The 12,026-nt window shown below is 39.4% G+C and overlaps 1 protein-coding gene across 9 annotated transcripts in view; it reads right to left on the bottom strand.

The window, feature by feature from the left end:
* Positions 1-12,026, bottom strand: part of KIAA0825 (KIAA0825 ortholog) — a 442,771-nt gene that overhangs the window by 193,797 nt on the left and 236,948 nt on the right. For 7 of the 9 annotated variants that reach the window (XM_044948542.2, XM_044948543.2, XM_044948540.2 and 4 more), the window contains exons 19-20: positions 11,286-11,444; positions 9,373-9,467 (exon numbers count right to left, since the gene is read on the bottom strand). In XM_044948542.2, coding sequence (XP_044804477.2) covers positions 9,373-9,467; positions 11,286-11,444 — 254 coding nt within the window. Of the gene's footprint in view, positions 1-8,586; positions 9,058-9,372; positions 9,468-11,285; positions 11,445-12,026 lie in introns of those variants that run through there. The other 2 variants (XM_044948541.2, XM_044948546.2) reach the window with 2 other exon arrangements.

The following is a 12,026-nucleotide window of genomic DNA, read 5'->3' as shown; positions in this document are numbered from 1 at the left end:
GGGAGAGGACCTTTCAAATTTTATGTCTTAACTTCCTGGACCATTTGAAATCACATACGTGCATTGCTTATAGTTTATTACAAAATAAATTTCAAACTTATATTAATCCAAATATTGTGGGTGCAAAAACATCTTGATTTAATTTTTTCACCAGATCTTGTATTATGGAAAAATAAAATTCAGAGTTACACCCCTAAGGTACTTAAAGGTGAGATTTTCATTTACAGTATAAGAAAGCACTATTGGTATCCTAACTAATTTTACATACAACACGTTACAAACATATTATAGTAATGTTAATATAGTGATATAAAATATTATATAAAGTGAACAATTCTATTAGCTGTTCAGATTTGTTCTTATACTAATTATGTTTAATAGAGATCTAAATTTCTCTCATAATTATGTCATAATAAACATATCTTCAAAGAGACAATTTCCTCTCTTCATGTTGATATAGCAACAAAATAGACAAGAGATATTCAGCGATAACCAATAAGCCCGAAAGCAGTCAATGTTCTTTTCATCTACGGCCAAACTGAATCAATGGGCCTATGACAGCTACTCCTGGTAGAAACTATGCTGAAACTTTTTTGCAGGAAAACATCACAGAGGCTTTGGGGTCTGAACAGAACTTGACAGGGGAGAGATTTAAAGAATAGTTATTGAAAAAAGAATTTACTCCATTCAAGCAAGTTTTTAATAGCTTTTGATCCGTTGCAAGAACCCCAAAGTGCCAGTATGTGAATGCATAATTAGGTAGGAGAAAATTCATTACAAAGTGAATTTTGGTTCAACTTGACAAGCAAAAAATTCTCCCATGGCTGCTTTTGAGAAAATTATTATACCTTCCTTTCATCAAAATGTTGCCAATTCTGCATTTCTGTCAATAGCATTTAATGTATTTATTTAGGTTGTCTGTTTTCTACCTCGTTGAAGTAATAGAGAGCTTTATTTAAATCTCATCCTTCTTCACTTACATAATACACACACACACAACCTCTCCACATGTAACAGAATCACTCTTGGCATCCCCACTGTGGAAGCCATGGAAATGCACCACTCTCACCTCCTGCTGCAGTCAGCACGGGAAGTGAGGGCCCTCGCGGTCACTTCTCTGCATCTCCTGTGGCATTTGTGCTCAGGCCATGCTTTTCCCAAGTGGGTCTCAATCGTGTCTGAGCACAGTGGATCTATACTACCAGCCCACTCCTGCAGGACATGGGGCTCTTCCACTGTGCGACTTAAGCTCAAGGAGTCCTCCTTGGCCTTGTCAACGCTTTCCGAAAACCAGTCTGTTATCTGAGGCTCTTCCCACCTAATCTTCCCCTCTGCCCTCCCTCCTTTCACAGGTATCAGATCAGCAACTGGGTTTTCTCCTCTTTATACTCCATGTGCGTTTTTTCTGTTAAACCTCATGGACCTCTAATCCCTGCTTGGAGGATTTGAACTGAGACACTCAGTTTGAAGAAATGATAAGCATGGCACCTTTCTATAAATACCTAGGCCACACTGTCTTCAAAGAGAAAGTATCAGAGCTATTTTTACGAATATTAGGAATAGATTGAGCTGGGCCCCCAAGCTTCCTTGGGAATGTCTTTTATATCAGTGATGTATAATCTCCTCAATCTCTAGCAGTAGTCTCTAATCTGGTCCTCCTCCTTTTAAATTATCCTACCCTTCCACCACATTTATTATTAATGTCCTAAAGTAGCTTTCTGTTTCCTATCATTCCTTTACTTACGGGCTTTGATGATTCCTTCAAGTCCAGGATTGGTTCAAGTCCAAATTTCTTGGACCTCAGACCCTCTACAACCTAAATGCAGTCAACTTACTTCTCAAGTTTTAATGAGAAGAGGGCTTTCTTCCTCCAAGGCTAGAGACAAGAAGCAAAGGATTGGAGATAACATAAACAAAACCAAAGTTTAGGAAGAAAAGCTAGGAGGTTCATTTCAGGTTATTTTATTTTTCCTGGTAAATAGGTGATGGCAGGGCAGTTGCTGAGAGGGATATAAGGGTTGAAGAGGGGAGATAAGTATTGTGATAACCAAAGTGGAAATTCCCAGTGAACTAAAAATATTGTGGACTAGCACTCAAGGACACCCTTCAGCATTTGAAGGAGTAACATAGGCAAGGGCTTCCCTGATAGCTCAGTTAGTAAAGGATCTGCCTGCAATGCAGGAGACCCAGGTTTGATTCCTGGGTCAGGAAGATCTGCTAGAGAAGGGATAGGCTACCCACTCCAGTATTCTTGGGCTTCCCTTGTGGCTCAGCTAGTAAAGAATCCACCTGCAGTGTGGGAGACCTGGGTTCAATCCCTGGGTAAGGAAGATCCCCTGGAGAAGGGAAAGACTACCCACTTTCATTCTGGCCTGGAGAATTCCATGGACATAAGCAAAACTCTAGAAAATTAATACAAGTGGTTAAGAACGTGGAGCATGAGCCAGAATCTGAACACCATCGCCTGGAGCTCATAGCTGTGCGCCTTAGATTCCTTATCAGGATAATAAGGGTAACATAGTACCTCCTTTATAAGGTTATAATTAAATGTCTATGGATTGGCAAGTGTCTTCTGTTTTCTGTCTTCACTGTCACCAGTACTTATACAGTGAATATAGAAGTAATAAAAAAAAAAACACATTTTTGACCTACAGGTACAAACCTGCAGTTATGAGACTAGTGTACCTCGTGGTGATTACAGTTAATACTACTCTATCATACACTTGAAAGTTGCTGAGTAGATCTGACATGTTCTCACCACAAAAAAGAAATGGTAACTATGTGAGGTGACAGAGGTGTTAGTTAGCACTGTGATGGTAGCCATTCTGCAATATAAGTATACCAAATCAACACCCTGTACACCTTATTAAACTTGCACAGTGCTACATGTCAGCAACATCTCAATAAAGCTAGAAGAAACTGACCAGGAATACGGTGCAGTATTGTAGATAAAGTACCAGATACAGAATCAGAAGCCTTCATTTTGCCTTCCAGATGCTAGCTCATGTCTGTGATCTTGGGCACATCGTTTTGGACCCTCACAAGTACCTATCTCTCATTACCTAGTTGTAATGAGGATCAAAGGGGAAGATGTCTGTGAAAGTACTATATACATATACAAGTTCAGTTCAGTTTAATTCAGTTCAGTCGCTCAGGAAACAATGCACATTGAAGGGTTTGTTTGATTCATATACCAAAGCCCTAAGCCCTGAAAATGCCGAGGATCAGAACGTTAAATTTCGGTATTGCAAAGACACTGTAGACAATCTCTGTCCAAAAAACATGCTGCTTCGGGAATTAAAAATGGAAGGGAAGCCTGCTCCTGTTAGGGAAGATGGTGATGGTAGGTAGACTCAGAGTTTGAGGTATTTGAGTGGAGGTGGGAAAGAAAGGGTTTTCCAGGGAATGAGAGCTTGGGGAAAAAAAAAGACCACATAGGAATGCCATGGCATGCAATGGATGTAATGGCTCAGAGGTGTATATTCGTAAAATCAGCTTCCTCTTTCCCTTAAACCCACCTCTCCATAACCGGGCAGCCGGCTGCTGCGTCAGGAATTTACTGCTGTGAGCAGCCATAAACAGTGTGCTAACGGCGGATCCGCCTGAGAACACGCATTGGAGAGCGCAGCGTGTGCTGGTCAAGGCCAGAGACAGCATTTCCTACCCTCTACACACCACAGGGCACGTACAGATAATCCAACACAGCTGAGAAGCACGTCGACAATTATTATTAGTAAAAGCAAGAAATCAACTCCACAGATCCGTGGCTCTTTTAAAACGTGTTTTCTCATCTCTCTCTCCTCTCAGATGTACGGTTATCGTCCACCTGGAAAGGCCTCCCAGTGATAGCCAGAAATCTGCTACCACCACCCCTTCTGCTGTCTCTGCCATCACATTTAATTGTGTTTGCTCAACTCGAAGCCAAACTCATATGCAGTATATTTAGATGGTTAAAATAGCAGAGCGTTCCACTGTCTTCACGGGTTATTTTCGACACCACAATTCTTGCGAATTAGTTTGGAATAAATAAGGTAAAGAGAAAAGAAGCGACATAAATTTGTTCCAGTGGCAAAGAAAACAATATCAAAATGGCAATCTGGAGATTCGCCACGAAGGAAGGAATATAGAGTGTTCCTTTTGGTGAGCTCTCCTGCAAATGCAATCACCATCTCATTCGACAGTCTGGATTTATTTTAAAGTGGGTGAGAAAGAAAGCAGGAAAGTAATAGTAAAAAACTGTGAAAAGCACCTTGATTATTTCAAAAGATCAATGTACAATCACTGTACTTAGTCTTATATGGCATTAAAGGTAAAGGTGTAGAACTGATATATATGTTGATTTTCTTAACCTCTCAGGAGGCTTTATTTTCCACAATGGCAAACCTTCTAAGTTGAAAAACATATATCATCATACATATTCAGGATCTCTTTTCTGAGGTCTCAGCTACTACCTATTTCTTTAAATGCCTTGAAAATCACAAATTTACAAAGGTTTGGTTGGATATTTTTCTCAGCTAACTCCATCTTACATTTTTCAACATGACTATCATTTAACAGATACAGACCCTACCACCCCAAAATTAAAAGACTTCTGAATCTGAATCGTGGCGTAAAGAACAGACTTTGTTGCTAAAGAGGTTATGGCTTGAATTGGATCAATTAATTAAAGAAAGACCAATGTTCTGTGCTTTTAATTTGAGCTGAACTTCACATAAAAAAAACAGGCATTTTAAACAGACAAAGTTTAATTAACCTGCTTTTCACCCAAATGAATGAATATGCACATAGATAACTTTTTACTTGAGATTTTGCAGGATACACTTCGTATTCCAACATGCCTATTGATCAAACACCACCTTTAGAGAATACCTACTCTGTATTCATCTGTCAAGGGCTGACTTTTTCTCTGCATTCTTATTCCTCATTTGCTTGTTAATTAATTCAACAGATATTACTCAGAGCCTGCTATGTGCCCAAGGGCTATTCTAGGCCCTGAAGACACAGCTGGAGTTAAGACAGCCAAGGCCCTATTCTCATGGATTTTACTTTCCACTCCAGAGGCAGGGGTAGGGGGATGTGGGGGTGAGCAGAGTTAAGTGACAATAAACAGAAACTATGATTTCAGATGGTGATAACTCAACTGAGAAACCACAGTAACACAGACTTGGAGGATCACTTTAGACAAGTGATAAGCCAAGACCTCTCTGAGGAGGTAACACGTGCCCAGATAGACAAGATGGCACCAGCCATGGAAGTTGCTGAGAGAATTACAAGTACCAAGACCCTAAAACAGCGAAGAGTTTGGAGAATCCAAAGGGCAGGAAAGGCAATGAACTTCGAACATCAGGAATTGGAGAGACCTGTTTTGAGATGAGGGCTGAGGGTGAGCAGAAGGCCATTCCTGGACAAGGACTCAAGCAGCCAGCCACTTCAAGATATTTTCTGATGCTGGAGTCAGCAGAGTCCGCTTGTGGAACACAGGTCAGTGTTGTCTCAGATACACGTATTATCGGCACCACCGTATCTCCTCTTTCATGTACCTGAACCATCCCTCCGGGGCTCATCCCTTGAGTCTTTAGCCCCTACGAGCCTCACCTGGTCCTAGGCCCTCCTCCTTGCTCGCGTTTTCACTGTGTCTCACAGACCTGTGGGCATGCTGCCTGCCCTCTGACCTGACACTTGTTCTGACCCTCATGATTGGTCTATACCTGGAGTTTACATAACCTCCATGGACATAACTTCAGGTATAACCTGTCTGGACCACCACCCACCTCCAACTCCCTACTTATCCCAAATGACCTTCACTGGTGCCTGGCCAGACACCAACACCGCTTTGTGCCAAGGCTACTACTTCTCTAAGTATGTATTGTCTTTTCAACTTTCAAAACCAATGCACATCTTCCTTTAACATTCTCTTGACTGTGCAGACAGTGGCTGACTTTATTTTTGGGGGCTCCAAAATCACTGCAGATGGCGACTGCAGCCATGATATTAAAAGACACTTACTCCTTGGAAGGAAAGTTATGACCAAACTAGACAGTATATTAAAAAGAAGAGACATTACTTTGCCAACAAAGGTCCATCTAGTCAAGGCTATGATTTTTCCAGTAGTCATGTATGGATGTGAGAGTTGGACTGTAAAGAAAGCCGAGTGCTGAAGAATTGATGCTTGTGAACTGTGGTGTTGGAGAAGACTCTTGAGAGTCCTTTGGACTGCAAGGAGTTCCAACCAGTCCATCCTAAAGGAGATCAGTCCTGGGTGTTCACTGGAAGGACTGATGTTGAAGCTGAAACTCTGGCCACCTGATGCGAAGAGCTGACTCATTTGAAAAGACCCTGATGCTGGGAGGGATTGGGGGCAGGAGGAGAAGGGGACAACAGAGGATGAGATGGCTGGATGGCATCACTGACTCGATGCACATGAGTTTGAGTGAACTCCGGGAGTTGGTGATGGACAGGGAGGCCTGGCGTGCTGTGGTCCATGGGGTCGCAGAGTCAGATAGGACTGAGCGACTGAACTGAACTGACTGAAAGATGAGAAAATCCACAGTCGAATAGTTGAGATCACTTTCCTAAGGTCAGCTCACAACAGCTCTGGCCCAAGAAGCCAGGAATCCTGTTTTCCCAACTCCATCCTGCTCTGGAGGTGAGGGAGGTCTCGTCTACTCAGGGTAATCAAATCTTGCAAGAATAAGTCCATGGACGGTCTGCTTATGATGTTGAATTTGAAGGCCAGGCACAAAGGAATTTAGGAGGTAAACAGAAAGGATTCCCTCCTCCTCGACTTTTTTCAAGCTTGTGGATTTGAGTTCCATTTCTTTGTAAGATTAAGTCCCCAGACAACATTTGCAGCACCATGTATGAACTCAACCACAGTGCAGGGATGGGTTAGTATAAATTTATTACCAATTAAAGAGAGAAAAACAAAAAGAAGTAACTGACTGTTTAGTAACTCTGGGGGAGAAAAAACCAGCATATTCAGCTAAGTTGCTCTAGGTTTTTATCTTTGGCTCTGCCTACCAGCAAAGATCATAGGTGTAGGTACAAAGTATCACTTTTTGGATGTAGGATAGTATCTATAATCCTCATTTTTGAAGTTCAGTACTCTGTGATCTCATTTTCAAATATGTAATTTCAAATAACCACGTTGTAAAAAATTCAATGCCTATTTGTTTTTTAAATTGGCATTTCAGATAAATCCAAACAAGAATCTCTCAGAGAAAATAATGGGAAAACAATCTTCCTTACGAATTCAATATTAATCAGGTCTCATAAATAACATTCTTAAAATAAATGGGAAAGTGCTAAAAGAGATTAAAAACTCTCAGATGTCTTTCATTCTTCTAAGGCAGCTCAATTATATTCATTGTATTCATTGTAGCTTGTGGTATGTGGTACCTTAAAATAGAATGCCTTTCATACCATTTTTATAAGACTCTAAGAAACAGAATCTAGCTGTTCCCGTTCAAAATTCATGACCCTTTTCCAAGAGAACTGTTTTGACCTGTTAGTACTTCTGGCTAAACTTGTGAGATTTCTTTTTCTCCACTCATTCCTGTACATAATATCTCAGGGAAATAGAGTTTAATAGCTATCAGCCTCATGGAGGTATACCTAAATTTGTTAAACAAAAATAATATGCAATGTGGGGTAAAACACAAATTCACTGAAAAGTGAATATTATATAGAGCAAATATAGTAAGTTTTGAAGGATGTGTTGCCCTTACAGCACCATTTAGTGGATTGGCAGCAGGCAATTCACAACTGCAAAACTTAATAAAATACAATACGGCTAAATCTACATAAACTCAAAACTTCCCAATATCAGGGGGAAAATGACTTATCTTTCCTAGTTTGTTTCCAGATAGCCAGTTAATACTGTGGGGCTTCCCTGGTGGCTCAGTGGTAAAGAATCTACCTGCCAACGCAGGAGACATGGATTTGATCCCTGGGTCAGAAAGATCCCCTGGAGAAGGAAATGGCAACCCACTCCAGTATTCTTGCCTGGGAAATCCCATGGACAGAGGAGCCTGGCGGGCTACAGTCCACAGGGCTCCAAAAGAGTCAGGCACAACTTAGCAACTAAATAATAGCAAACATGTAGCCACAGATTCAACAGAAGACCTGGTCTCTCCTCCCACCTCTCCAAGCAACTCTGAGACAAGACAGGAGCGCCTGTGAGGACGCGTGCATGAATAGCGAACACTCTGAACTATACCCTGGCCCTTAGCACCTTGCCTGCCACGTGGAAAGCTTGCTGAGAGAAAACGCTGTTCTCGATGGGGAAGTTTCTGGATTGCTCAACTTTGTTCATGATTGGTGGGTGAGCTTCACTCAGGGGTGAAATATTAGGAATACCACAGTGACCACACACTTTACAGGTTTGTTTTTGTTTTGTTTTTTTTTTGGCAACAAAGCTGCCTTTTTTTAAAAAAAAAAAAAGAAACCTCCATCTGGGAAATACCAGAATCTCTCTCTCAAGATATTTTCTTATATGCACCCAGATTTCTCAAGGATGAATTGACAATTCTACTATGTCACTGTCTCTATTTGTCTTTTATGAAAAATGATGCTTTATATTATTTCAAAATGATAAAATATATTATACATCATGAAGACATATAGAAGTATAAATAAACATAACAGCTGAAGAATAAAAGCAACCACACATACATATTTTATGTAAAGATGTGATAGCTGATAGAGAAAAACAAGCTTAAAACTTACACTACTGTTTTCACTGAAAACCTTGAAGGTGTGGGGAAAAACATATTTATCTAAAACATAAAGAAACATGTATACCTTTGTGCAAAATAAATTACATGTATAGACTCCTCAGCTGAACTAGCATTATCGTTTCATTGCGTGGTCCTGGGGTGCACGTGCACGTCTGTGTGCGTGTCTGTGTGTAAAGTCATGTGCAACAGAGACTATAGCAAGGCCGTGCCAAAACGCCCGCCTGCAAAGCAAAAAACTCAATCTTGACAGTTTTACTTATGTTTCCTCTGATTAGACCAGCTGATTTGGCTTGGCATTCTGTATGCATTCATTAAATGGCTGTAAACAAAGGCATAGTATTATAATGAATTATAATGACATTCAAGTCAATAACTTTGGGTGTTTACAATGCTGAACTATTACATATACAACATCAGAAATATTGAAAGTTCAGACTAAAATCAACCAATTTCATCTCAGAAAAAGATGTTTCTGCCTTTTGCAAATGCTTACTCTAGAAAAACAGCATTCGGAAACTACACTTCAGATAATTTCAAATATGTGTGTATCTACACACACTCACATACACCCTATGTAAAAAAGACATATATCCTCGTACCCCAGACACATCCCCCAAGTCCCCAGTCCTATTACCTGTTTTTGAGCAGTACACTGAAGGTCATCTTATCCAGTCCCAGATAATTTGGCAGCAAGTTTGACCAATTCCAGTTCCATTTGGTGATGGCTGACTGTTGATAAATGAGAAGACGCTATTGTTAGTTATTAATCAGAGTTAATATGACCAGTAAATTAAAGCTCCAGCTGTGATAGACTAACTAAGAAGGAGGGGGGTACAGAACAAGGACTTAGACAGATAACATCAATCATGTCCTCAGAAGAAGGTTTTTATTCCAATAAGACAGCAATTAATTTATAAATCCATTTAGTGATGCAGTCATTATTTATAAAAATATAAATCAATTTCTTCAGTCCTTATATTCTTCCAACTGCTAATGGAATTTGTCCAACAAGTTTCTCCGAAAGTGTGACTCTTTGTATTGTAAAGCAAAATAACTGGCAACTTTTCCATGTGTCAATTTATAAGTTTCTTTTAGCTCCCAGAAGTTTGATTTAAAAAAAAAAGATGGAAGTATTGATACTATGGCTCAAATTATAAGACACAGCTTAATTAGAGAGTGATATTAATGTTTTCAGTTAAGAAAATGCTTTAAAGGGGAAATTATAAGGACCTGTAAGTGTAAATAACATAATTCTCTTTTTTCTCATTTAATAGATAATTTCACAATAGAGTAAGGAGAAAAATTACTGTGAAAGATAATCTCATAATTCAGAACTGAATACAACATGCCATTTATTTAAATGAAGTGAGGATAATTTAACAGCTACAATGATTATTTATGGTTGGAGGCATCTAATGTACAACACAGGAAGGCAGCTAATAAACTCAAACTTATGCAATATATTTGGTTTTTAAGTATTATGGATGCTTATTCCTCTTAAAACTAAATAGTTTTGATAATATGAGTCCAGGCTAGTGTTTAAAATCCAATGAGAACTATGCCCTGTCACCTGCTGATTAATGGAGCACTACACTCCTGTCATAGAGCAGGAGAATTCTGCCCCGGGTTGTCAGCATTTGAAGGTCTTATTCTACTACAGTATTGATGAATGTAGACGAGGGCTGTAACAGGCATGGTAAAAATATTATCTGCATCCCGAATTAGGCCCTTGTTTTAATTCTTATTTTCGTCAGAGCTCTAGGTCAAGCAATCCTTCTCTTCCGCCCTGCTAGCTCCAATAGTCTGTCAGGAGGTTACTGGGGAAAAGACACCAGGAGAATGAACAAAGCAAAAACAACTTTAGGTTTCAAGTACTTTGGCATGAAGATGATCTTTTGCATGTAACTATGAAATATGCAGCTTAAACGATAGCATACTCTGACATTAAAAAATATGTGGTGTTTATCACATGGACTTCATTCCACATATCCTGACTTTAAGATCATTAACAAATTTATTTTAAATTCGGGAATGTGTTTAGGGTTATGAAACAGCTAACTGACCTCATGCCACTTAAAATAGGAGCTCAGTGCTCTATTTATGATCACTTTTAAAGTATCTTTTAATTTACCTGATAAATGAGATAAATCTATAAAGATTGCAAGGTATTTTGCGAGTTGTGTATATCGAGGGAGGGTGGAAGCGGCCATGGAGAGGAAGATTCTAAGGAAAGCTGGATTTCTCAAGCCTCTCATAGACACAGTCGAACAGATGTTCCCTCCTCTGCCCACGGTGAACTGACCGGGTCAAAAGTCAAATTTTACAGACCGAAAAGATGAATCAGTTTGACAAATAGAAAAGAAGATAAAATAACTTTTCCAAAGTCAATTTGCACAGACCATGCAAACAAGAACAACGCCTTTTGCGTGCTAATCAAAAAAGATTTTGAGTAAATATTGAAACACAAAGCATTTTTTTTTCTTACTTGTGTAAAACAAAAAAAAGGCACACAGTTTTAATGAAATTTACTATTTAATTTCCACATACCTGATCAAGCATGCTTTTACTGAACTCTTTGTACACACGGAAAGGGTTAAAAGCAGAGGGCTGATCTTCCACACTCCTCAAGGTCGTCTTTAAAGGTTGGATGGGTAATGGCTTTTCCTCTGAACCATTCATAGAAAACAGCTGTTCTTTTAAATATACCTTCAAGGGGAAAAAAAAAAAAATTACAAGTTGTGATGGTAGGAAGCACATATTCTCTTTAAAAATAAACTGGTCAATATCCAAATCTATGCTTCCAGCACATTTGCTAGATTCGAGTATTACTTGCCCCGAGACAGATTACATTTTCAGAAGAAACAGCAGAGTACATACCAATCAGGATTGTAACAAACCCATCAAGAACAGGTTCACTTAATACATAGGAAAGATCAGAAAACTGTTTAACAAATTCTCACATAATGAATGTATGCTTGATTGTACCAGAATCTTTTTCATCGGCATTGTCTTGTCATTACTTCACATGTTAACGTGTCTGGGTTACCAAAACTTAACTCAGGAGCTTGACTATGCACAGTACAAGATTGCTCATCATTCATCAAGCATAGTTGCTACCTACTCCATGCTCAGCAGAGTGCTAAGTACTCTGAGAGTTCACTGCAAGCAGTCTCCCTCTATGTAGAATGAATTATAATGTAAGCTCCTCAACTCTGGTTTCATGCTGTGGACTGAAAATTATCAAGGTTCAATAGAAGCTCCAAATATGTAATCTTAATTTTATCCTCC

The sequence above is a fragment of the Bubalus bubalis genome, chromosome 9 (genome assembly GCF_019923935.1).
Source record: "Bubalus bubalis isolate 160015118507 breed Murrah chromosome 9, NDDB_SH_1, whole genome shotgun sequence".
Lineage (NCBI taxonomy): Eukaryota > Metazoa > Chordata > Mammalia > Artiodactyla > Bovidae > Bubalus > Bubalus bubalis.
Note: the sequence above shows the minus strand (reverse complement) of the source record. Positions and strands in the feature narration are given on the sequence as shown.